At 38.7% G+C, this 26,949-nt stretch overlaps 1 protein-coding gene and 1 long non-coding RNA gene across 2 annotated transcripts; both read right to left on the bottom strand.

The window, feature by feature from the left end:
- Positions 1-954: 954 nt before the first annotated feature.
- Positions 955-20,753, bottom strand: LOC139978033 (coatomer subunit delta-like). The gene is made up of 10 exons (XM_071987976.1): positions 20,597-20,753; positions 19,780-20,043; positions 18,180-18,359; positions 15,528-15,736; positions 14,739-14,897; positions 12,132-12,297; positions 9,313-9,460; positions 7,768-7,879; positions 6,878-7,082; positions 955-4,971 (listed from the first exon to the last, which is right to left on the bottom strand). The coding sequence occupies exons 1-10, from the start codon at positions 20,597-20,599 to the stop codon at positions 4,882-4,884; spliced, it is 1,536 nt and encodes a 511-aa protein (XP_071844077.1). The 5' UTR covers positions 20,600-20,753; the 3' UTR covers positions 955-4,881.
- A 3,988-nt stretch (positions 20,754-24,741) lies between these two features.
- Positions 24,742-26,879, bottom strand: LOC139977565 (uncharacterized). The gene is made up of 2 exons (XR_011796597.1): positions 26,723-26,879; positions 24,742-25,527 (listed from the first exon to the last, which is right to left on the bottom strand). It is a non-coding gene; the product is annotated as an uncharacterized lncRNA (long non-coding RNA).
- Positions 26,880-26,949: the final 70 nt, after the last annotated feature.

The following is a 26,949-nucleotide window of genomic DNA, read 5'->3' on the forward strand; positions in this document are numbered from 1 at the left end:
TTCCGAAACCGAAGACTACACACATAGACAGTTTGGAGGCTGTTCATCATGAAACGCCATTTTCATGCTCACTGATATGGTGTGATGCGAAGGTAAGTAATTAAGTTTCGCAACTGATCGGAACGTGATTGGAAGGGTGTAGTGGAGTGTATAATATTTTATCTCTCATGGCAGTATTGTATCGATTGTATCGAAGGATATAGGGTCTAGTGCAGTTCGCATATAGATCCTGGTCTAGTACCGAAATGCGTCATGTTCCCCTAGTTTACTTACCCGGGGGACGCGTGCCCCCAACACCCCGGGTTACGCGCCGGTTATATTCCCTTTCGTAAAAATCATAAAACTTTCCTAGCATTTGGCGTTTTGTTCTAAGCATTTGTATATTTAACTTCAACTAAGCAAGATTGTGATAAACTCTACAGTATACAAATAATCAACCAAGTACACCGAATTATCTGGACCCCAGTTCACCAGGTCCTTGATTATTCAACCACATATCATAGTATTATTACAATGTGTCCATCGTCACTTTACAATCCGGCTCAAGTTTTAGACATATAGATAATTTATATAAATATATATTTGAATAAAATATATTTCCAAAATATGAGAAATATAACAGAATGCACCATTTCAAGTCTTCTTTTCTTTTCACAAGGGAAAATTCCACACACCCCTCCCCATATGTGTATCGGTTTCAACGACCCCGGGGACACGCCCTTCCGTTATAATATTAACGTTTTAGCCCGTTAAGCTTTTAATCTAACGGCACGTTTTTCAGGAAAGTTATTCCAACAATCTGTGTTTTTTTTTTCTATTTCTTCTTCTTTGACTCAGATCCTGACTTTTAAGACTCCGATTTTCAGATCACCGGGATAGCTTTCAGGTATGATTATCATAATACTAAGGTAAATGACACAGTAATACAAAATAAAAAAACCTTAAAAACTGGTATAACAATTACAAGATTTATTGTTAATTCTGAGAACCAATATTTGGTTTTCGATTTACATCATGAAATATTACATAAGTCAAAAGTTTATGGGGTTTATCCTTTTTTTTCAGAATTGTAGTTATTGTGTGCTATACCACAAAAAAGAAGAATCCGCGACGCCAAAAAAAAAAAAAAGTACTAATAAAAATAATAATTCGAAGGACAGGAAAACATAATCTTTTGAAGCTGATGACTGAGTTAAAACAACCTCAAAGGACGGTGTTTTAGTGACGTAGCGATATAAATGTCAATATTGGAACATTTGTGTTTCCTCGTTCGAGAAGGAAATGAAAAAATGAATAATTAAGACATTTTGATCCATATCACATATAGATATTTCTTCTAGCAAAACAACGTAGTTGTCACATGAGAGGGGGTCTGGACTCAAGGAATAAATATAGCCTCAAACGTGTTCACGATTTGATGGAAAATACGGTCACTGTATTTAGGTCACCAGAATGCAATACAACTGAAAGCTAACTGTGATGTGATAAATGATACTAACTATGACAGATGTTATGTTTATATTGAACTATTCTTTAACAAATGACATGGCGTAATTTACAGTTCAAGAACAAATAAAAAATAACTAAATAACATTGGCCTTCATAGGCCCCATTGTTTTATCATTTGACTATCATAGTAATATACTTCACCATACACATCATGATGTTACAACATGGCGAAATGATACCTTTAGATCTAACCAATATGCAACAACAATGTAGCTTTACTACTATCTAAGTCTTCAAAATCTAATATGTATTTTTAATATATAATTCCTATTTCTACCATGGACAGTAATGAACACACTCCATGAAAGAAATGATTCAGTCGTGCCGATGAATATGGTGTATTGGTGTACATAAGAGTCATGTTCTCATAAGCAAGCAATGTCCTCAAAAGTAAACGATGTTCTCACAAGTAAAGAATGTCTTCACAAGTCAGCAATGTCCTCACAAGTAAACATGTCCTCACAAGTAAACAATGTCCTCACCAGTAAGCAATGTCCTCACAAGTAAGCAATGTCCTCACAAGTTAGCAATATCCTCACAAGTAAGCAATATCCTCACAAGTAAGCAATGTCCTCACAAATAAGCAATGTCCTCACAAATAAGCAATGTCCTCACAAGTAAGAAATGTCCTCACAAGTAAGGAATATCCTCACAAGTAAGGAATATCCTCACAAGTAAACAATGTCCTGACAAGTAAACAATGTCCTGACAAGTAAACAATGTCCTGACAAGTAAGGAATATCCTCACAAGTAAGCAATGTCCTCACCAGTAAGCAATATCCTCACAAGTAAGCAATGTCCTCACAAATAAGCAATGTCCTCACAAGTAAGAAATGTCCTCACAAGTAAGGAATATACTCACAAGTAAACAATGTCCTGACAAGTTAACAATGTCCTGACAAGTAAACAATGGCCTGACAAGTAAACAATGTCCTGACAAGTAAACAATGTCCTGACAAGTAAACAATGTCCTCACAAGTAAGCAATAACCTTACTAGAACACATTTTGGAATCAAACTTACATGCAAACTACAAAGTTCTTGTAAATGAATGGTGGTATAGCAGATAACATTTCAATAAGAGCGCAAATGACACAAATCAAGCCTTACCAAAACAAACCAAAAAGAGTAAAAGTGGACAAAAATAGATAATATCATTACCAGTTTTTAGCATTGTCCTAAATGATGCTAGAATTCAAATAATCATCACATATTTTCCACCAAGAAACAATTTGCCCGCTTAATCTCCCTCTCAGACCATTCTTTTACATAAATATCAAATTGAGATATTTCTATACCTAGAGCCAGATCTCCATACACTTATTGGAATATAAACTGTTATGTAGTTGGTTAAGCAATGTCTGGCATCATATCAACAAATTTGCATGCATTTTTCCATCCCCCCTCCCCCCAACCCCCCCCCATTCAACTTTTCGTGCATGTACATTGTCAACTTAAGTTAATTCAATGGGTAGAAATCACTTTTCATGACACTAAAAAGGTAGATTACTCCCCAGCTTCCAAAAACAAAGAAATACATATTGTTAATAATAATAACAAAACATACTTCCTCTCTGTTGTGTGGCTGCTTCAACCACATGAATGTCCATTTTCACACGTATCAACAACTTAAAACAATTACAGTCATATATATATAGAAAAAAATTAGAAGAAAGAAAATATAGAGATATATAGAACACCATTTATTTCAACTTGATCCGCTTCTTGGAAGCTAAGTCTTGTTTGTTCTGTCAACCCTTCCAATGTATGATGAGTTGATTCCCTTTTGCAATTAAAACATTAACCACAAAGTACTTTCAAAGAAACTAACGTCAGTGCGTTTCAACATACTGGCATTGTTAATAACAACTCATTGATCATAACAATAACAATAACTAAAACCAATTAGCTTCTTGGATATAATTTGTACCTGTCTGAACCACTGTCGACAGAATGACTTATAACTTTGTATTTTTATTTCAAGCCAGCTAAAAAGATGTTAGTGTTTTCCAAAATACTAGTCTACTCCTTCATAATTACATGCTTACTCCAGTTTTCTCAGCTATTTAAGTATTTTTCCTTTCTTGCACATTTCTCCGCTCCTGCATATTTTTTGTGCACCATGGCAGAATACAACAAGATTTCACTAGTTTAAGCTTAGCATATGGCTACACCACTTTCACCCAAACTTTCATAAACTATTCAAAAGCTAAGAGTCTATGAAAATGGCAATTTTCAACCAACTAAGCATGTAAAAACTATTACCATCAATTAATTTAAATACTGCTTTAGTTTCATAACTTTATCGCAGGTACAATACAAAAAAACAAGAAAGAAACCAAAGGAGGCATGTGACCCATTCTTGTGTTACGGACCTGACTATCTCTACATTCCATCTGGTTTTGGTATTGTGAAGCTACAGAAATATGGGAGTTTCAACCCTTCTGTACTTTAGCCATGGTAACAGTGAAGCAATACCGATAACATTTGTTACAGATGAAACATTTTATCTCTCCTAGTGTCGTATTCCAAAATGAGTAAATAAAAATCTCCCAAAGTTCTGTATTGACCTTTCCTTACACAATCAGTCGATATCCACCGACAGTGATCCAACGGGCACCTAAATGTCCAGATATCACTTTACAATACGGCCATACTTAGTCCAGATATCACTTTACAATACGGCCATACTTAGTCCAGATAGACCTTTACAATACGGCCATACTTAGTCAAGATATCCCTTTACAATACTGCCATACTTAGTCAAGATATCCCTTTACAATACAGCCATCCTGAGTCCAGATATCCCTTTACAATATGCCCATCCTGAGTCCAGATATCCCTTTACAATATGGCCATACTTAGTCTAGATATCCCTTTACAATACGGCCATACTTAGTCTAGATATACCTTTACAATATGGCCATACTTAGTCAAGATATCACTTTACAATACGGCCATACTTAGTCCAGATATCCCTTTACAATACGGCCATCCTTATTCCAGATATCCCTTTACAATACGGCCATACTTAGTCCAGATATCCCTTTACAATACAGCCATACTTAGTCCAGATATCCCTTTACAATATGGCCATACTTAGTCCAGATATCCCTTTACAATACAGCCATACTTAGTCCAGAGATCCCTTTACAATACGGCCATACTTAGTCCAGATATCCTTTTACAATACGGCCATACTTAGTCCAGATATCCCTTTACGATATGGCCATACTTAGTTCAGATATCCCTTTACAATACGGCCATCTTTAGGATAACACTAAAACGGTAGCCTTGATGTACCAAAGAGGGATATCTGATATTTTTTTTTTCTGTACATAATTTAACCAATTCTTAAGACAGATAAGGCGTCTCATACGATCTCATACTTCTCCACCAGGAGTACGGTATCCAGAGAATGCTTCACCGGTCTGTTGCCCTCAACTGACACTATCGAGTCCGGCTGTTGAGTTGAAAAAAAAAGAGGAAAGGGGATGAAAAAATAGAGGGGGGACGGTAATGAGAGTGGGGATTGGTACCCATCTTACAGTATGTTCGATGCAACAGATATTCTTGTCACAGACTAGAATGTTACACAATATAAACCAATCTGCGACTTGTAGGTTTGCTATATGCTGTACTTCACAACCTCATTTGAGTTCTTGCAGTCATGGTACACTATGGGCTGTAGGACTTTGTAAATTGAGAAGTGCGAATTTGGTAATGCCACAATGGAAGGACCTTGACCGTACCTTAACCTTAACCTAAAGTTACCTTAACCGTACACAACAACTTTGCTGTGCTTGATGGAGATATTTATTTATCAGCCTTACGATAGTAACTACCGATGTGCATCAAGGTACAGTATGCTAAACAACAGAGTAACCTGTTTTGTACTTTTGCTACACTTGATAAACCTACAGTTAGGAGGGTAGTTACCTACAGATTTAACCATCCCTACAGATTTAACCATCCCTACAGATTTACCCATCCACTATGGATTTACCCATCCCTACAGATTTACCCATCCCCTAAAGATTTATTTGGATTTACCCATTCCTACAGATTTACCCAACCACTATTGATTTACCTATCAATACAGATTTCCACTACAGAGTTACCCATCCCGACAGAGTTACCCACCCCAACAGATTTACCCACCCACTACAGATTTAACCATCCACTACAGATCTACCTATACCCTACAGATTAACGCTCCCCTATGTACAGATTAACCTATCCCTGCAGATTTACACTTCCCCAATATATTCTCCTATCCCATACAGATTTACCAATCCCCTCTAGTCACCTATCCCCTACAGATTCACCGATCCTCTCTAGAGTAACCTATCCCCTATAGATTCACCTATCTCCTATAGATTCACGTATCCAGGGCTATAGATTCATGTATCCCCTATAGATTCACCTATAACAGGTATTCACTGGTATAATTACCAAATCAGGCCATCCACTAATGCTCCATAGCACTATATACCTTGTTACACACAATACACTTCTGTATGTATCACTAACTTTCTAGTTATTATACCACGTTCTAATACCACAAGTGATAGTAACCAATGTAGTTACCTGTGAAGTTACCTATGTAGTTACCCATGTAGTAACATATATAGTTACCTATGTAGTAACTTATATAGTTACCTATGGAATTACCCATGTAGTAACATATGTAGTTACCTATGTAGTTACTAATGTAGTAACATATGTAGTAACCAATGTAGTTACCTATCTAGTGACCTATGTAGTTGCCTATATAGTTACTAATGTAGTTACCTATGTAGTAACATATGTAGTAACCAATGAAGTTACCTATGAAGGTTACCCATGTAGATACCTATGTAGTTGCCTATGTAGTTACTAATGTAGTTACTAATGTAGTTACCTATGTAGTTACCTATGTAGTTACTAATGTAGTAACATATGTAGTAACCAATGAAGTAACCTATGAAGGTTACCCATCTAGTTACCTATGTAGCTACCTATGTAGTTACTAATGTAGTAACATATGTAGTAACCAATGTAGTTACTAATGTAGTAACATATGTAGTAACCAATGTAGTTACCTATGTAGTTACCTGTCTAGTTACCTATTTAATTGCCTATATAGTTACTAATGTAGTTACCTATGTAGTTACCTATGTAGTTACCCATGTAGTACATTTGTAGTTACCTACTGTATGTAGTTACCTATGAAGGTTACCAATGAAGTTACCTATGTAGTTGCCTATGTAGTAACCAATATAGTTACCTATATAGTTACTTATGTAGTTACCTATGAACTTATAATCACAGATGAGCTATCTTTCTACCCGGCTGTTTGAGCTTCGCTACCCTCCTGTGCAACATACCTGTATATTACAGTAGGTCCTCTTCGCAAAGAAGTTGACATTGACTGGGAAGAAATCATCAGGGCTGCCAGCGATACTGAACTCCAGGCTTCCGGACTTGTTTTCCGAGTTAATAACGGGCAGAGTCCACTCTAGAATGTTCTTACGGTTGTCATGGTGATATTCTCCATCAATTTCTCCCACGACGGGAGCACCGACTCCAGACCTGGTGACAAAAACATTTTGTTTTAAATTTTGGAGGAAATATTTCGTCTGTGAAGACAATATTGTGTAAAAGTGGTCTTTCCATATGATGGTGAAAGGAGTAGAGCATGGCAGGTTGATGTGAACAGGTGGTGTATAGTGGGTGTGGCATGGGTGGGGCATGGGTGTGACAAGGGTGGGGCTAAACTAAACACTGACAACAACCTGACATTACACTGATCATGAAAATGTTCATAACACATACCATAAAAGTGGTGGTCTCACAAGTTTACTCAATACTAATATGGCGGCTGTCCAGTTTCTGGTAAAAGTATCTGATAAATTAGATTAAAATGCCCATATAGAGCAAAATTCAACAGCCAAGTAGGGCTGCCCATTGTGACTAAATGACAGTGGTTTAGTACTTGACATCGGACCTGGCACTCCAGTCCACACTGGTCCATTTTTCAACGACTTCAAATGTTTAACTCGATTGTGAAAACAAAAATGGGACACCGACTTGGACAGCCAGAACTCCAGGACTCGAATCAAGACTGACGGTTCCGATAAACTCGATCCCATTGTGTAAATTTACAATTCCCTGAATATAAATGAACTGAACCTAGTCGGACCGGACTCTCAGGGGGCTGAAACTCGGTACTCGGACGTGCTCCAAAGCTGGTTAAATTGACGTAAAAGTTACTTACGGAACAGGAATGGTTATGGATACATCTTGGAGTTCCATATCCTCCAGCTGAAGTTCGTATTCGATATTTACATCGCAGCCTCCATCGTTGTTTTCTGACGGCCAACAGTTTACTGCGCAGGAGGAGAGACCATGGAAATGAGTTATAAGCAACATGGAAACGAGAAAGCACGACGACATGAACCCTCGCAAGGAAACGACTCTTCCAGATCGAAAGAAAAAAACGTTAATTCACAGACGGATGGCGAGTTCATTAAGAGACACAACGATATATGGACCCTACGTCAACACTTCTTCCACTGCTAACGGGCAGCGTTATAAACACTTTGGCACTTCTTACAGGTCATGACCAGGGATGTGCCAGGATTTCCTGAGTGCCGGATATACTGATTGCCTTCCTGGGAGAGGGGTCTAAGGGGGAGAGGGGATATCCCCCTCCCCTTCGAGAATTTTTTTGATTTTTGAAGGTGCTCAGATGCCAAATGCTAGTAATTGTATAGCTTTTTAAGCACATACACTAACAACTTACATTTTAATTTTTTCTTTTAGTGAAATATATTGCATACCTGGTAAAAGTTAGTGGTTGTTTCAAAGAGATTTTACAAGGGACCGATTGAGAGCCGTAAGTAATGTTTCTTGCATGCGTAACTGATAATTAATAGTCTGTATGGTTTTGGCATAGGCCCAATTTTTGTTGAATATATTGTTAGATGAAAATAGTGCTAGGTAGGATTCACCATTTTTAAGACAGTGCTGGGCGGTAATTTTGAGTGCTGGGCGGGGCCGCCCAGCGTGGGCACATCCCTGATGACCTCATCAGAAACAACCGCATGCCCCCCAAGACTCATTCTAACTAAAACACATTTACGTGTTTGAAACAATGGGGCATTCCAGCCACGCCAAAAATCAACATAGGACGCTGTCAAATCTATCAGGTCTTGTTCCGCGTAAATAGCGCAAGCAGAAGTTGATCACTAGTAGTAGATACAAAGTGGTTTTGTCATTACTGATGAAGAGATCATTCAGAAACATATTGTATATTACATATATACAGTAGGTCTTTTGTTCGACAAAACAGCACAAATTGAACCTTGAACCAAAGTTTTTGTATAGCGCTGCAACATATATATATATATATATATACCATGAACCAGTTGATCACACAGTGTGCTGGTACATGAATTCGTCAGGCATGTTTGCAGCTTGTCAGCGCTTTCATGTGATCGTGCTTTTCCTTAATTTAGAGATCATTAAACAGTACATTTCACTCCCAATAGGACGGGCATCACAGCGCCCTCTCTCGGTAAGCTACACAGAGAAAGATCCATCCTGTTGCCACTGAGCAATGAGCTATACGATGCTAAGTGCGATACATGAATATGATCAACGTAATCAATTACTCTTCTTAAATGCAATGTTCCTGAACAATGTTAAAGGTACCATAATATGGTATCACAAACTCACATCGATGTTTAAAGGGGGACACTTCCTTCTGAAACAGAATCTCCAGGTCGTTTGACCCAATGTTTCTTGTATATGTACTTACTAGAAAGAGGCATGAGACTTTCATCCTGTGTCTGGAAACGCCACTTTAGTACTCCAACGTCAAGCTTGGCTGGGAATGGCTTCTTAGATTGCTTCATACCAATGACTGATTTCGTGTTGAATAGATTCTTGTCAACATTTGGATGTGTCTACACAAAAACAAGAAAAAAACGTGAAAGAAAAAAAAGTGATGTCACAAATAGCAAAATACAAGGGCATTGCAGAATTTCAGAACTAACAAAAATGGTTAAAAATATGGCTTCATCAGCTGATGATTAAAATCCTCAAAATTATTTATTTCACGATACCGTCAAAATTATAATTCCTTGGAAATGGTTTTTAAGTTCATGGATGCTAGCGGAAACGATGTCAGTTTGTCACATTGAATCTAGAATTACGGGATTTGATCCACTGATATCAGGACAAAATAATGAGCTCACAGATTCAAACACGTTCTGGCGAAAACAATATTTGTTTACTCTTAATACAAGTCTTTGTAACGATACTATAGCAAGCTTTTCAGTATTCAACAACTTCAAGATTAACTCAATGAGGACTTAAAATGTGTCTCGATAACGAAACCACTGCAACACCAACCATACAGGATACAGAAATACCAAACGTTGTACTACATGGCCGTTACATTCAGCAAAACTAGAATCTTACACACTGTATATTAATATGACACCCTCCCCCCTCAAACCCCACTGCTATGATCACCTGTGCAGAATCCCGCACAGGAATAAATCCTGCTATAAAGTCCTTACCAAACACTACAGTAACTACAAAAGACAAGTGAAATACTGTTTCCCTACACCACTTCTACACCATCAACACAGAATCACAAACACTACAGTAACTACAATAAGCAAAGTCAAATACAGTTTATCACTATCTACACCACTTCCACACCAGCAACACAGAATCTCAAGCACTGCAGTAACTACAAAGGCAAAGTCAAATACAGTTTATCACTATCTACACCACTTCTGCACCAACAACACTGAATCTCAAACACTACAGTAACTACAAAGGCAAAGTAAAATACAGTTTATCACTATCTACACCACTTCTACACCAACAACACAGAATCTCAAACACTGCAGTAACTACAAAAGCAAAGTCAAATACAGTTTATCACTATCTACACCACTTCTACACCAACAACACAGAATCTCAAACACTGCAGTCACTACAAAAGCCAAGTCAAATACAGTTTATCACTATCTACACCACTTCTTCACCAACAACACAGCATCTCAAACACTGCAGTAACTACAAAAGACAAGTCAAATACAATTTATCACTATCTACACCACTTCTACACCAACAACACAGAATCTCAAACACTACAGTCACTACAAAAGCAAAGTCAAATACAGTTTATCACTATCTACACCACTTCTACACCAACAACACAGAATCTCAAACACTACAGTAACTACAAAAGCAAAGTCAAATACAGTTTATCACTATCTACACCACTTCTACACCAACAACACAGCATCTCAAACACTGCAGTAACTACAAAAGCGAAGTCAAATACTAGTTTATCACTATCTACACCACATCTACACCAACAACACAGAATCTCAATCACTACAGTAACTACAAAAGCAAAGTCAAATACAGTTTATCATTATCTACACCACTTCTACACCAACAACACAGAATCTCAAACACTACAGTAACTACAAAAGCCAAGTCAAATACAATTTATCACTATCTACACCACTTCTACACCAACAACACAGAATCTCAAACACTACAGTAACTACAAAGGCAAGTCAAATACAGTTTATCACTACCTACACCACTTCTACACCAACAACACATAATCTCAAATACTATCTACATCACTTCTACACCAACAACACAGAATCTCAAACACTACAGTCACTACAAAAGCAAAGTCAAATACAGTTTATCACTATCTACACCACTTCTACACCAACAACACTGAATCTCAAACACTACAGTAACTACAAAAGCAAAGTCAAATACAGTTTATCACTATCTACACCACTTCTACACCAACAACACAGCATCTCAAACACTGCAGTAACTACAAAAGCGAAGTCAAATACTAGTTTATCACTATCTACACCACATCTACACCAACAACACAGAATCTCAATCACTACAGTAACTACAAAAGCAAAGTCAAATACAGTTTATCATTATCTACACCACTTCTACACCAACAACACAGAATCTCAAACACTACAGTAACTACAAAAGCCAAGTCAAATACAGTTTATCACTATCTACACCACTTCTACACCAACAACACAGAATCTCAAACACTACAGTAACTACAAAGGCAAGTCAAATACAGTTTATCACTACCTACACCACTTCTACACCAACAACACATAATCTCAAATACTATCTACATCACTTCTACACCAACAGCACAGAATCTCAAACACTACAAAAGCCAAGTCAAATACAGTTTATCACTATCTACACCACTTTTACACCAACATCACAGAATCTCAAACAGTAACTACAAAAAGTGCAAACTATCTTATGCACAATCCATTTATAATCATACACATTAGTGTTATATACTGTGTCCAGTAGAACTAACCCACAATCCTACACATTGGTGTTAGAATGTGTCCAACATTACAACATTACACATCAGTGTTTAAACATGAACAGCATTAGAAGCATAATCCATTCATAATCCTACCATATTAGTGTTATATACTGCGTCCAGTAGAACTAAGCCACAATTCTACACATTGGTGTAAGGTGTGCAACATTACAGCTTATAGACACACACAATCTTGCCGTGTATAAAGCATCAATTACCTGTAGTTGTGCCCCCTTGTCATCATTGTTATCCACATGAATCTTGATTAACCCATCCTCCTGGTTAGCGACCCTCAACTGCAGTATCCCGTGGACCTCTAACCCCTCCAGACCCCCATCCCGGCTGGCGGTCACACTCATCTTCTCCGACGCCTGGATATGTATGCTGCAAAGGGAGAGAGAGGGAGAGAGAGTATAGAAGACAAGAGGTGTAGACTTAAAGAACCCTTTACGGTTTCTCAGATTTGAACCAGACTCCTGTACCTCACAGTCAACCCTATGAATATTCATTGTTAATAATTCAAAATTCAAGCTCAAGGTAACCACTGGTTTGTCATTCTTGTTGACCAAACTGTCCATAAACAAAGGGAAACGACTCTTGACTTCATAGACCTTGTCAGAGAGGTTGTCCATGCCTGAAAATCTGAATAAATTATAGATCATCGAATAGTCATCAAAAGGCTCTGGTATAAAACAAGAGTCCAATGGGCACTATGGTTTCTTGCTTAGTGGATTATTAGAGTGTTTCAATGTCATAACCTAAATATCATTACATTTATGCCCACATGTACCAGCTGTTACACCAACAATTGTATACCGCGTTTGGTTACAATTCGACTTTACGGTTGAGAGGCTATCGCTATGTCAAGAATTTTACAGATGACCCCATAACCTCATTAATATTCACAAGGTCCGTGCCAAAAACGATAGGACACACCTTCTCACTATAATACATGTACATAGCAAGTATGACAAATATCTACAACTCTGTTGTCGAGTTATCACAGACCAAAGCAAGTGTCACAGACACACATAAGCTGATTGCATATGTTTTTTCGCTTAAAACACATTGAAGGCTGTAAAATAAGTCTGCTCTCATCCATAGAAAATGAGTGAGTTACAAGTATTTGTTACTCTCGATTCCCAAATATCTCATTTGCCCGTAACCCATTTTTGATAGCAATTGGGTGTAACAGGCAATTCAAGGACTGCTAGCTCAGTGGTTAACGCCGGTGCCTTTCAATCATAAGGTCCCGAGTTCGAGTCACTTCAAGATTAATCTATGTCGTCCAGTTACAGAGTTGTTGACAATTGACAATTCATAATCATGGCTGCTAAATATGAATCTAAGAGACTGACTTCAGTCAGCTTGCAGCTTTGATAAACCGATGATTGCTTCTTTGAGAGTTCCTGCTTGTAGGAGGATCTAATAAACATTTCATCTGACACCCCCATAAATCAATCTGTCACCTAAGCTCTACTGTACTTCTGTTGGCCGTCATGTGGTAGACCACTAAGCAAGCTGCTAGGACCGTGGCAAGTGTCCGCTGCAGTCTTGGACGATTTGTCAGCTTACGTCAGTACCTTCACGAATCAACCTATCAGGGTATATAGATCACTTGAAGGGATTAGAACCAAACTTGTGACTGGATCTTCCTCCAGCTGTCATTTATCGTCAAACCTATCTACGTGACATTTAAAGTCCTCGTCAAAACTTACAACAGAGTCAACAGAATTCAAATGGGCCGATACATTTTTTGGGTAATTAAACACTCGAACAGTCATTTCTGCTGCACTACAGATTGTAATCACTATTTAACGAGGGGAGTGACTACATGAACTGTTGAGGATTGAAAAGTGGGGCGTTTTGATCTGTAAAAGTGGGATCCAACATATAGGACACTCAATCAAAGCAGACTGTTCATTTTACAGATATAAAGAATTCAATACATAACCCTATATGAAAAGTCCAATCTATCGACCCGATCGTTTAGCCTGCTGTGCAGAGGCGTGCATGACATCGATCCTGCGAGCGACTGAGAAAATTTTGCAGCCTCAAAATCCTGCAGGGTTACAAACACTTAAGCAGTGCAAAATTTGTAAGGAATTTTTATGGAAGTTTTTGTCAACTTTGTCTGCTTTTGGTTATATCTGAACAGAAAATTTGACCTGCCTAAAGGACGTTCTAGATCTCTAGATCTAGATGACTTTACACGAGGAATAAAAGACCAGAGAGATCTTCTTTCACATGCTTATTTGTCCATTGAAACATCCCATCACAAGCAAGCCGGACCTTCATTCAAAACTCCACAAAGGTAGAAGTATTTTCAGTCCCGTCATTTTTTGAAGTGACTGTTCCCAGTGATTTATGGTTAGTAGGAAAAAAAAAACTGCTCTGGATTTTGTTCCGGCTACAATTCGGTGTTGAATTTCTACGCAGCAGTTACGAAGGCTGTGAAAATTGATCGCTTTTTAAAATTACTGCGGCCCTCCCTATGTACAAGGGATGAGCCTGGTGTAAAAAAAAAAAAAAAGAATTACGGACCTTTGCAAAATTGCGGTATAGGCTGCAGTTTGCATATGCTACAGTGTGTTAGGATAATAGTATTTGTGCCCAAGGTAGAAAAGAAATCACGGATATTCCGCGAATTTGCGGAAAAAGCTCACGCCTGCTATGTACAGAAACTGCCAAATGCATCTTTGCAATTTGCCCATTTTGCACACGGCGTCTTGCGATGCGAGGCTGGATAAACCGTTCCATGATGAACGGTTGCGCTGCCGGGCCCGATCCGCTTCTCGGACCACCTCTGCTGTAATGCAACTTACTTTTCTGTCTTAGCCGCTGGTGTCGTGGCCTTGGTCATGTTGGCCGACTGGCGGGTTTTCTTCTCGCTGATGACATCTTGGCCCTCCGAGGTGAGTTTGTCCAAGAAGGAGTTGACGTCCTTTGATTTGCTTCCCAGCTTCATGCCCTTACCCAGTGATCTAACGAAAGAAACAAACCAAACTAAATCGTGAGGATACATTTTTTTTTAAATCTGAACATTGGCATTCAAGCCAGTGAGAGCAGGATGAAAAATGCCCCTGTGCTCTACCCACTGAGCTACCTAGTAATTAGGTGTATGGTGGTGATCACTGCAGTCATCTCTTTACTAGACCATCCCGACTCGGAAAACCAAAATAAGTGGCCTTCCAGGCCTTCGAACAATTCCAGAGAGCTCTGGGATGTCAAAAAAAAGTTGGCTTGACTTTTCTGTGCATAAAAAGAAAGAGTAACAGCCCTTGGGCATTTATTTTCCAGAGGCATTACTGCTTTTACCATGAAAAGCTCCCTCCCCCCAAAAAAAAATGGAAAAAAATACTGAATTTCACTTCTTACTTTACCATTTCGGTATCACACATTGACAAAATGGCAGCCACCTGCCGTGGAGCTTTAAAATTTGCCAAATTCGCCAACAGAACGAACTCTTTCTTTTCTCTTTTCGGGGGGAATTCTTCTTTTTCACAATTTTGCCAAATCCAAATTACGTAACACAGACGATAGTCTGGATTTCTTCTTCCATTCAAACTAAATGAGTTGTGCTGAACACTTCTCTAACTTAGATTTAAGCTCACTTTGTTGGTTTTGTGACTTGCTTAGATTCCCTGGGCTCGATCATCGTGTCCATTCCCCCTCCTCCTCCTCCGCTGCTTCCCCCTCCTCGTACCGAAGACCCAAAGCCGCCAGACCGTACGTCCCTACCCTTCTTGGCAGCGTCTTTCCTCTGGGCCATGAGTTCACCCATTCGCTTCTTCATCTCCTTCTGGGCCTCCTTCTCTTGTGACTGTAAAATGTATAATAATGAGAGAAGATAATTATATGCCAGTGTGGCAGTAATGAGTGTCCGTCCATCCGTAGGACACTTATTACTAGGATATAGTGTCCCCTCCAAAGAAGCCTTGCTGTCCTGATGTTTTTGCACTACGTTTCCATACAGAAGAGCTTGTAGGACACATTTGTCCGTGGTATTCTCTCATCCTGTCCGCGCGGACAGAAAATCACCACACACGGACGTTTTTTCCTAGTTAATAGTGTCCGTCTGGACAGATAATACTGTCCGCCGGACACAATTCCCCCCGAGAAAGTTGTCCTACAGACACAATTCTCGTGGAAAAGTGTCTGTGAGACACCCGGACACTATTCCCTGCCACACCAGCCCAAACACAACGAGTTTCACAATAACGTTAGTTAAACAATAATGCCTACGCCCGCCGCCGACTTATGGAACAAACTTCCCGCCAACATTCGCCATGCACTTTCCTTGGGAATTTTCAAATCCAAACTCAAAACCCACCTTTTCCGGCTGCATTTCTATGACACATAAATATATCTTTCATTTTATGACTGTTTTTAGTGTCACCATTTTATACAACTGAATTCCATTGCAATGTTTGTGCAATATATATTTGATATCCGTTTTATGCTATTCTTGATTCGGTATCATATTGTAAAATAGTATATATTTATTTTAGTAGTTTTTCACATATTTGATGTAGTTTTACACTGTATTTTTAACATTTCCTTTACTTTACATTGTGTAATTTTATCTTTCTCAGGTGTATTGGTTTTGTATTTATGTTTTTTTTTACTTTGTTTTTATGTATTATGTTTTGTAAAGCATTTTGAAGCCTTTGCATATTGCGCTATATACCGTAAGTGGCATATTATTTATTATTAATATTAACTCTCATCAGGGAATAACCAATTGAAGTGCTGTTCCATTTTTTGTATACAGTGGCAATACTTCGTGCCCTTTCATCTTGTGTAAAAGTAAGTTGGCCTGACGTTCCGATCCTAGCAGGATCTTCTTCAAATGCTAAATGACAAGTAACAGTAACAGGAGGGACAAAAACACGCACAGAATACAGACAGGTTAATGAGCATGGTGAACACAAAGAGATGGATGTAAGGCGATTCGTAGACAAGGGATGGAGAGAACAAAGAAAGAACCAACAGGGGAAGAGGAGAGGTAGGAGATAAACAGTGGAGGGACAAAGAGAGGATTCAGGGAAGGGGGTAGGGAATAAAGTGGACAAGGACAAAGACAGAAAGGTGTGGAGAAAAAAGGGTTGAGGAGAGCTATAAGAAGAGGAGTGATTGGGGGGGGGGAAAGGGGGAAGGAGGGGGGGGACAGAAGAGAAGTTAGTCATGTCCTTTCATCCTGTCATTTTATCAAGTACTGAATACCACATGGTTTTGTCCACAAAAGACTACTATATACAGTTTTGCAGATCTCTGTTTGACAAATTGAAAATATTTTGCTTCAAGCATTCTGTTATAATTCTATACTGAATAAATTGATCACTGTTTCTTAAACAACAGACCGAGGATCAATTTAAGATCGACGACTCTTTTCTGAAAATCAGTGACAATGAAACTGTTATTTATAACGATCCGTGCGGTTTTCTATAATGAGGAGTGTTGTGTGACCTATGTTAAAGGGATAGTAAGGGCATCTCACTCATGCTGAATATAGTATCTGTACGAGACAATTTTTGTTAATAAATTTGATATGAGATATCACAAAACAAGACACCTTTCTCTGGGGACAGGTGTGGAAATGTTAGGTTTAGAACGTTTCAATGTGTTGAAATGCGATACGAGGCTCGCTTATGTCACAGAGTGGCTCGCTGTTGCCACTGATCAAGCAGAAACTGTTTGAATTCCAAACAACAATGGCAAATTATGCACTGGGTGACAATTCACTTGATTTTTTATGGTTGAAAGAAATGTTTTCAAGCATTATTTTGTTAAAAGAAGTCGCAAAATGCCAGAAGAGGGTCCACTCGGTTTTTACCCAAACAATAGATCTACACTCACAGGAAGACTATGACATCATCTAATGGGGCTTTCCAACCATACCCAATGGGGGTATTGTCATATCGGTCCTATTTAGTTTCACAAACAGATCGGTGACTTTAGATCATGACAATGTTGTTAGCTGACCGCCCATTTCATTTCATAGTTTAATCAAGGAGAGATCTTTTCAAATGTATAATCAACATTTCAAAGGTATTCTAACTATTTTAATCACCTTAACTTGATTATTCTAAAATGCTTGCTTTTTTTTTTCATTTTGCTCGGCCATACTGCACGACCGAGTGGGACCTTGAACCGACCAACATTATGAAAGCTGAAAATGTTGAAGAGCTGCATATATACTACATCTGTATTACCAGAGAACAGGCTTATTACCGCCAAATGGATGTATATATATATTCCTTTACCTCACGGACAGCTTCAAACATTTTCTCTTCGTGGGAATCCATTTCTGTGAATGTTCTTATCTGGGCTAAGTTGACACTTTCTCGGTAACCAAGGGCGACAATTTCGTCAAATGCAAAAATCAGCTCAAAAGCATGGTCTAATATTTCTTGTTCTTCCATGGCTCGACAGTATTCTGGAATCTGTAAAAGAAAAGAGTAAAGAGAAATCATGAATAATATATCATAATGATAAAACTATATTGATAAAGCAGTATGCACTACCATATCCATTGATACGATGTTCACAGGCGCTAAAATCACTACTACAGCTAGATGAGGACAAGAAAAACATATTAATAAATATGTAGCATTCGTAAGAACTCAAGCTTTCTGTATAAAGCTGGAATCAGTGATTTTACATAAAACAGTAGAAAAATAGTCATAATGTGACGGCCATATCCATCAAATCCCACGTTCTCACATCCACAGTACATATGTGCCCAACAGGAGTGAGCGAGTATATACTGTATTTCAGTGCAAGCTACAATGTCCTCACAATAATAGTAACAATTAACACTTTTTACGACGCTTAAATGACCGCAAATCTGAAAGAAACCCCACAAGGGTCTTATGGACTACAACTTACACGTCGGGTGGCTTCCAATTCGACATCTGCACTAAATTTGGAAACTTGTCAATTTAGGGAGCTGTTTCAGGTGGGGAAAACCGTAGATTGGCTCTTGGATGAAAAACCCACCTTACTATGTACCGGCCGGGTATCCAACCCAGGACCTCCCAATTGCTAAGCATCATTGCTTCAAAATGCCACCGCCTTTATCCACTGGGCCACAGCATCGGCCACTGTGCTAACATACAGTACGACATGTTTACTAAATGACCACAGAATGGACGATATCCCTCCTAATTGTTGTAAGGCCTCGCGTTCCGATCCTCACTTTATCTTGAACACTGAAACTGTTCCAATCGCCTTTGCCAGGCTGTGCGCAGGAGGTGAGCAGTTTGTTCACATTGTTTCCCCCTCCCTGCCCTCTCCCCCAATCCACATCCTGGGAATTTGTTTTGCAGAGCAATTTTGGAGGCTATGAACTTTGTCTCTAATAAAAATGCTATGTATATGGTTACTGCACTGTGTAAAAAAAACTGCACTACCTACATGTTTCTTTGCACTTTTAAGTGGTTCCATCGTTTTCTGACAATTAGACAATAAAGTGGCGGCCTTTAAGTCAAAATTGCAGTCCAGCTCAATCTTTGTCCAATTTTGTTGGAATTGTTCCGGTTAAAATATAATCTTATCAAATGGTTATACTGTACTGTTCAAAAGAGACACTTCAAGTCAGTTTAACATGAGATTGTAAAAGCGGTGCGCGAGAGATAAACCGACAGGCCAAAAGCTCAAATTAAAAGAACGGTCATTCCATTGAACAAAATTGTCAATGAAGATAAATGTACAACTGCCTGTTTATTTGTAATTTGTGGCAAATTTAAAACCTCTTGTGTCACTATAAACTTAACTTCTCTTTCATTTAGAGAGAAAAACCATCCAATAAAATATGGAAAGAATAGAGAAAGAGCAATGCAAAGAAAGTATCAAAATACTTACCGCTCTGGAAAATAACCTTAACGTCTCTAAATCTTCTAAAATGTTGCTAGCTTTTGTCGTGATTAGAAGCATGTATAACTTCTCCAAAGGTTGGTATACATATCGAACACTCTCTGTTTCAACAAACGTGTGCTGTTTGCCAGTGTTCATTAGCTTGGGAAATGCTGCCAAGAGGCCCTCGATTCTGGCTCTGGTCATCTCCACAAACTGACGAGCTACTAGGCCCTTGCCACTTTTAGTGCAAATGGCCGCTGCTAAAAGCACCTTAGGAGAGAAAGACAATACAAAAAATCGTCACATTTCTGATGATATCAAATAGTTTCATCAACTTTGTGGGCTCCTTTTGTTACACTTTGTAAGAAGCCATGCTACTTTTACTTGCAGATGTTCTTTGGAATTGGTTGAGACTAAATACAGTAGGCCTAGGCCTAGGTCTAGCCTAGGCTAGCTGCATAAAACGATTCTGCGACATGTTTTACGTTGTTGATTCACTTTGGTGGAAAAAAGTTTAAACTTCATACTGCACAGAAACATTATTTTCCAATGTGCAATTATATAGTACTAAGTATCTGCGTAACCTTAGTTTACTGGAAGTACTGGTGATGTATACTTGTACTATACCCCAAGTACATCGACTTGAACAGCATCCTAACACACAATTTACTCCCACTAGTATATGCCAAATAGCCTAATGTTATGTTACGTTACACGTTGGAACCAGACTAGAGTTACTGTCGTTTTCAAGTTATCACGGTTTACCGGATTCGGCTCGTTGATAAACTCAATTCTTAAGTATTGGGAAATGACGACAAATTACCATCGTTAAAACGCTTCTTGTGGCAAGAAAAACACGATAATAAGCTCCAGCAGTATTTCACTCCCGTTACCTTACGAGTGCTTGCACAGTGTTCGTGTAGCCTATATTAGGACCTAGTCCTTATTTCATATGCAACATTTTCATTGACGAGTTGTACACGATAAACAGGCCACGTATTTATAACAGGCAGGAAAATAGATGGCGCTATTCTTGAAAATATTTTTAAGGATTGTTTGATCAGCAGGATTTCTTGTGATAGACTACATACAAGGTCTGTTAAAATAGTAGTGAATATACTTAACTTTTATAAATATTTTAATGCATTCCCGCCGTGCAGTTCCTGCACGCTTACCGGAAAGGAGCAACATGTTCGTGGTAAGAGTGAAGCAAATGTTAGCCTGTATTTTGTATTGGGTTATAACTGACCAAGCTAATGCAATATAATGTTCACGTGTTACTGGAAGACCACCCACCCCTCCCCCCTAGTGAAATAAGACATGCGGTCAGGGACGTCGCTAGAGGGGGTGTGGGGTGTCTCACCCCCCCTCCCCAATCTTGGTAAAAATGACGATAGTTGGAAAATTTGAGTGCGACAGTCGGAATTTCTCACTGTCGGAATTTCCCCCTATCTCCAGCTTCAATTCGGAATATCCGACTGTCGCACTCTAATTTTTCTGACTGTCGCACTTTTATTTTCATATGTGCTTGTAATTTGTGAGTGACATAAAATTTTCGATCAAAATTGACCTTTAATCAGTCATATTTACCACGTTTTCCTCGTCACATTGAGAAATTGTATCTCGCGATCCCTACACTCTACCATACAAAAATTCGTATGATTTTGAATACTCTAAAAAATAATACAACGTTCGCCAGCTTCAATTCGGATAATTTATGTTTTAATTTTGCTATTGGGTGGGTAAACCCTGTTCGCTTGCTTCAAGTAAGTTCAGGATATACCAGGGACTTAGCCAGGGGGAGCAGGGGATCGACTGCTCCCCCTTTCAGTGTCGAAAAATATGTTTAAAAACTGTTGTTATTACACTGCTTACACACGGCGATAACGATATTTGTTTTTAGGCCACTGCACATCTGGCTGTCTTACAAAATATGAAAGTTTGTATTGTCCATCAGTTAAGTTCGTCAAATGTATTAAAGTCCAGACATTGGACAATAAACAAGAATCATCCTTCTGGAAAAATTGTAAAAGAGCACTATGTTTGTCTTTCTGATATATTATGTAAAAGAACATGTAAAAGAATTCAAACAGGAAACAAAATCTGCTGAAAATATGATATCATATGATAATGATGAAACTGGCAACAAATTGCACCGCAGATCGCATCTAAGGACCTTCAATTGTTCAAAAGTATCTCAAAGGGGATGGGGACACCCATCACATCCCCTTAGACCCCTCCCCATATCAATCGCAAAAGGTGTTCCCTCTTTCAAATTCCTGGCTCCGTCGTTGGGATATACATTGTCTCTATGTTATACAATTAAAACACTCAATACTAATCTATGGAAGCTTAAAAGTACCATCAACATAAGAAAAAATTTGCCCCATAAGGTACAAATGTATCGAAAAAAGTTCGGAACATAAGTGCAGTCGCGAATGGTGGGGTGTCACTGACCGTATCGTTGACGATTAATGCGGGGGGGGGGGGGGGTTACAAGGCAGCATTCGGAATTTTCTGGCTCTAAAACCCATCCAGTTGGAATTTCAGCCACTACACCCCCATCCTGGCCTTAGTTGGGTCCCTGCATGCGGTTACAACTAGATGTATAGCTATCGCGCCAATTTCCCAAAGTTTCTGTTCATTTGTTGCCACAATATTCTAATGACTGCCAGGGGCGGGATTTGAGTTGCGAAAGTGGGGGGGGGGGGGGGGCAAACCTGCCAGCAAGACTATCTAAGCGGAGCTGCAAGAAATCTTTTGGCTTTGAGATGACCGGAAACGGCATTTCCCGAGTGCTCTAAGTTGCATGTACCCATCCTTGAAATATGGATCTCATGTCTGTAATTGTATCTAGATAGTTAATTATCGTTTACAAATTTGCAGAGGATTGATAGTAGAACATATGGTCAGATGGTGATGTACAACTTTTGTTATACGTTACTATCAGAGCCGTATATAGAGAGAGTTTGGCCAACCATGTAACCGATTTGGATTGGTCGAGAGGGAAAACGCCCACACAGGGTGGTAAAATAGGTCCACTTGAAAACTTTTTAGCAGGCGACACGCATACTCACAGTGTATAGACTATCGTTTGTGTACACGAAAAAAGTACGAAATTATGAAAGAAATGGTGCTGGGGATGCTGCAATCGGTCAGAACATGGATATTGTTGTTTGATTTTCCGACTGACCATAAAAGAAGAGGAATTTTTTGGAAGTAGAAAGAACAAGATGGAGATCTAATGAAAAAAAGTCTGTGTAGCCTAGGCCCATACTACTAGCCATAGGCCCTAGTGTAATACGAGTAATGTACAAGCAATGCGAGAATTTTACGTTCAGACTGGTTTCTGTAATTACATGCATGGCTATTCTCTCTCGTTTTACGATCCACAAATTCGATTTCATTATGCCAGCTCATCTAATCATAGGCATGGCAGTTTCAGTCGCACATATAGTTATCCTAATTCCTAGTTATTGTATGCCTAGGCTATGCCTAGCCTAAAAAAGTATCACTTTTAGTTTAATGTAAAAGGGTGGGCTAGCCTCTAGGCATCACGTAAAGCCCTAATCCTTAGTTAAGCCCGAAGCATAAGTTAAGCCTGGGCTTAGTTAGACCTGGACCATTCTTGCTATTACTACAACTGTTATAGCACATTACATAATATGGCACAGTATAAGGCCCAATTAAACTAGGTCTATGGAAAACAAAGTAGCCTAGGCCTAAACTAGTTAGGCTAGGTCTATACTCATTGGCAACTTGTGGGTTGTGTACACATACAGGCCTAATTATATAGACCCTTTTAGTGCCAAAATGGTTAAATGATTTTGGTTTGTGTTAATTGTCAGCATTGGCCTAGCCTTTTTAGGCTAACATGAATTCAGCCTAATTTTTTCTTCTTCAAAAGTATAGCCTAGGCCTTGGTTTAATTTGGATGCAGTCAACTATCATTTATCAAAGTTGCATCAGTACCTCCTTATTCCCTTAATTGACACCCACATTGACGATTGAAGTTAAAAAAAATCTTTTTAAATTATCTTTAGACAGTAAATTTTAACTCCCTGAATTTCAGGACTTTTTTTACAAATCAAAGGTGACATGTGCTCTGAAGAAAAACTCCTAACATAAAAAGCCACAGTTAGCAGACTGTGATAAAGACAAACCTGGTGAGTGACTACTAGACTGAAATCCAGTTTCTGCAACCACAGCAATAAAGTCTTTGTTTTAATCAATGCACTTGTGTGTTTGAAACTTTCAAATGGACACTCAATGGCAGTTGGTTAAGATATAAGGTTTTACCTTCATCATGGAGAGTTGAAGGGAATCTGCCTCATCATCTGAATAATGGACTCAAGGATAGCAACAAATCATGATTGGATAATGATTTTGAGCAAGTAAATATCTGGCAATTTGAAAGTTTGTATTATTTTTTTACATATTATTTAAGCTGTTTAGCTCACACACAAGCAAATGATCAAGTGACAACAACCGATGCAGTATATTTAAAGGTATTGAAGACTTGCCCTAAACCGCATGCCGCGCTCTGAAAAAGTTTACTTTCCGTTGCTTGCAAGTGAAGTTTTTTTTGTGTCGCTACAAAATGCAGACAGTAATGAAACCTGATACCTTGTTATCTTTTATCTAGACCTGAGATGTCCACGCTGCTATGTGCACTGTGTTGTGGGTATTGACTGTGATGTTTGTATTGACTGTACACTAATGTTTTTTACAGATGGTAGCAAGCTGTGTGTGTATTTTATGGGATCAATGGTGGTGTCTAACACTTCTGTTACACCGCATTCGAAACTAGGTCAGATAACCGGCATGAGACGTTTCTTTGTGCGGGAGTCTCCACACCCTTTAAGGAGAAGTATTTATATCCCATTAATAGAGAAAGAATTATGTTTCAATTGGTAGCATGCAACTTAAAATTTTGCAAACATTAGATACAATCAAACAATAACAAGGTTCATTTACAAGGTAATCTACTGCCCTTTATTTCACATTAGTCTGTCACATCAGAAGGTCACAGCTTTCAATAATTATACAAACAAATTCCCTTGATGGGTGCTTCGTTAGATTCCTGCAATTTTCAAGTTTATCAATGTAATAAGTTCTGAATGTGGCAATGTGGAGAAGCTTTGGGATAATCTGTGGATAAGACTGCCAGACTATCAACAAGATTCCACATCCATGCAACTCCAACTGCTTCCTTCACCTCCTTGCAGATGTACCACATGTCCAAAAAAAAGTCAGCATTGGGTAATGTAATTAAAATCTGGCTTCCTCCTGAGCTGGCAAATACACATGAATTGTCAAGTACAGAGGTCAGTGTGAAACCACTGAAAGATCTTCTCAGCTTTCAAGAAAACAATGACTTGAAGCCAAATTGACAGAGGCCACACTGATACCATTCCACTCTCATAAGATGAAGGTATCACACACACTTCATTTTGCTTCTGCGATGCAGTGCCTGGTAGACTGTGAGGGTCACCCAATGGATGTTTTAACAACTGCCTGGTTTATAGAGCTCTGCAACAGATAATTCATCCTAATGTCTAGTCGTCATCCTGTCATGGCCTTGAGCAAGTTGAACCCACTTCAACACAAAGCAGCTATTGAATTCTTGTCTAGGTACTGTCAAATCCACATCACCATCATTGCTGGTTCCAGCTACGCTGACCATGATAAAAGAGTACAATGAGGGTTTTTTAATTCACCCAACAGAGCTTGCATTCCAGTACCTTTGGGCAGCTGAAAAGATATTCAGAAATTGTTATATATGAGTGTGTTTGTATGCATGCATATGTGTGATTTTCTTGCTTTACAGAACAGCTCCATTTTGATAAGCTATGTAACGTGGAAACCTGCCAATCATATGTTTGAAATAGGACAGGCCGAAACGATTCTTAAATGGAAAGCTTAACGACTTCTTGCATTTTTATACATCACTGTTCAGGTAAGGCCAGTAAGGGCAGTATGAAGAATAAGTAACAATTAATAATTATCATTATGGCCATGTGCTGTCTGCATAATAACAAACTGAATGATGTCATCAGCCCTGTGCTCAGTTGACAACACTGACAAGTAGGCACACTATGTCAGTGTGATCCATGAAACCTTATTAAGGACATGACCTTATAGTATATATGTTAATGGAAAATACATAAGCTACAACATACACCAGTCTTCAGTTGTTGCAGGTTTTTTTTTTCTCGACAGACCCATTCAATCTGTTGCACCTACTATAGCCTAGTACTACATTCCTGAGAAATTAACACCACAATATCAGTCTTAGGTTTGCCCACAGACTCCCAACTATTGCTAACTCCTACACTCAAGTATATAGTTTAGTTTAGTAGAAAAAAAGACCAGGAGAGACATTCAAGTCCCCATTAAGGACCCTAAGGCTATATGAGAGGAATAAAACCGAGGACATCAAATGTCATACCCAATTACAATGCTTAATGTACTCATCCAAAGTATTCTTAAACCCATTCACACTACTTGCAATTCAACTTTCTCAGGCAAACCCTTCCATCCATTCACAACCCTTGTATAAGTTGTATTAGACTTTAGAGAAAAAGTTATGCCGAATATTAATCCTACTATGTAACTTCTGGAGTTTAATACAATGACCTCTGGTACAACTACTTTTTGGCAAACCTGAAAAGATCAGTGAAGCATAAATTGTCATTTTATGTGTGGGCCTACTTAATTTAATTGAAGGATCTATTAATGTAGGCCTGATGCTATAGTTGTGCGTCTGTAATCTAGCCTAGCCAGGACTGTGATGTGTGCTTTTCGTTTGTATGACTAAAGTAGGACTAGTAGTATGAGGCGTAAAATAAAACAAGTGTAATGACAGGTTTTCAGCTAGTTTTCTATGCATTTCAAGTGTGAAGATAAACGTAAATGTCATTAACTAACGCATACTCTAATTCATTACCTGATATCCATTTTGTTCCTCGTATGCCTGTCAAAATCTGACATTCTGAGTCGCTTCGTTTGTTCGCAACGAGCACAGTGTGCAAAGCTGCTATATATTGTGTGTGGTGTTTTTCGTGTTTCGCGCAACTGGTAACGACAACTGGACCTATTTTGATGCCCATGGTTTGCGTGTGACGTCACAAATCGCCAGTTGGCCAAACTCTCTCTATATACGGCTCTGGTTAC

Source organism: Apostichopus japonicus, chromosome 12, assembly GCF_037975245.1.
Source record: "Apostichopus japonicus isolate 1M-3 chromosome 12, ASM3797524v1, whole genome shotgun sequence".
Classification (NCBI taxonomy): domain Eukaryota; kingdom Metazoa; phylum Echinodermata; class Holothuroidea; order Aspidochirotida; family Stichopodidae; genus Apostichopus; species Apostichopus japonicus.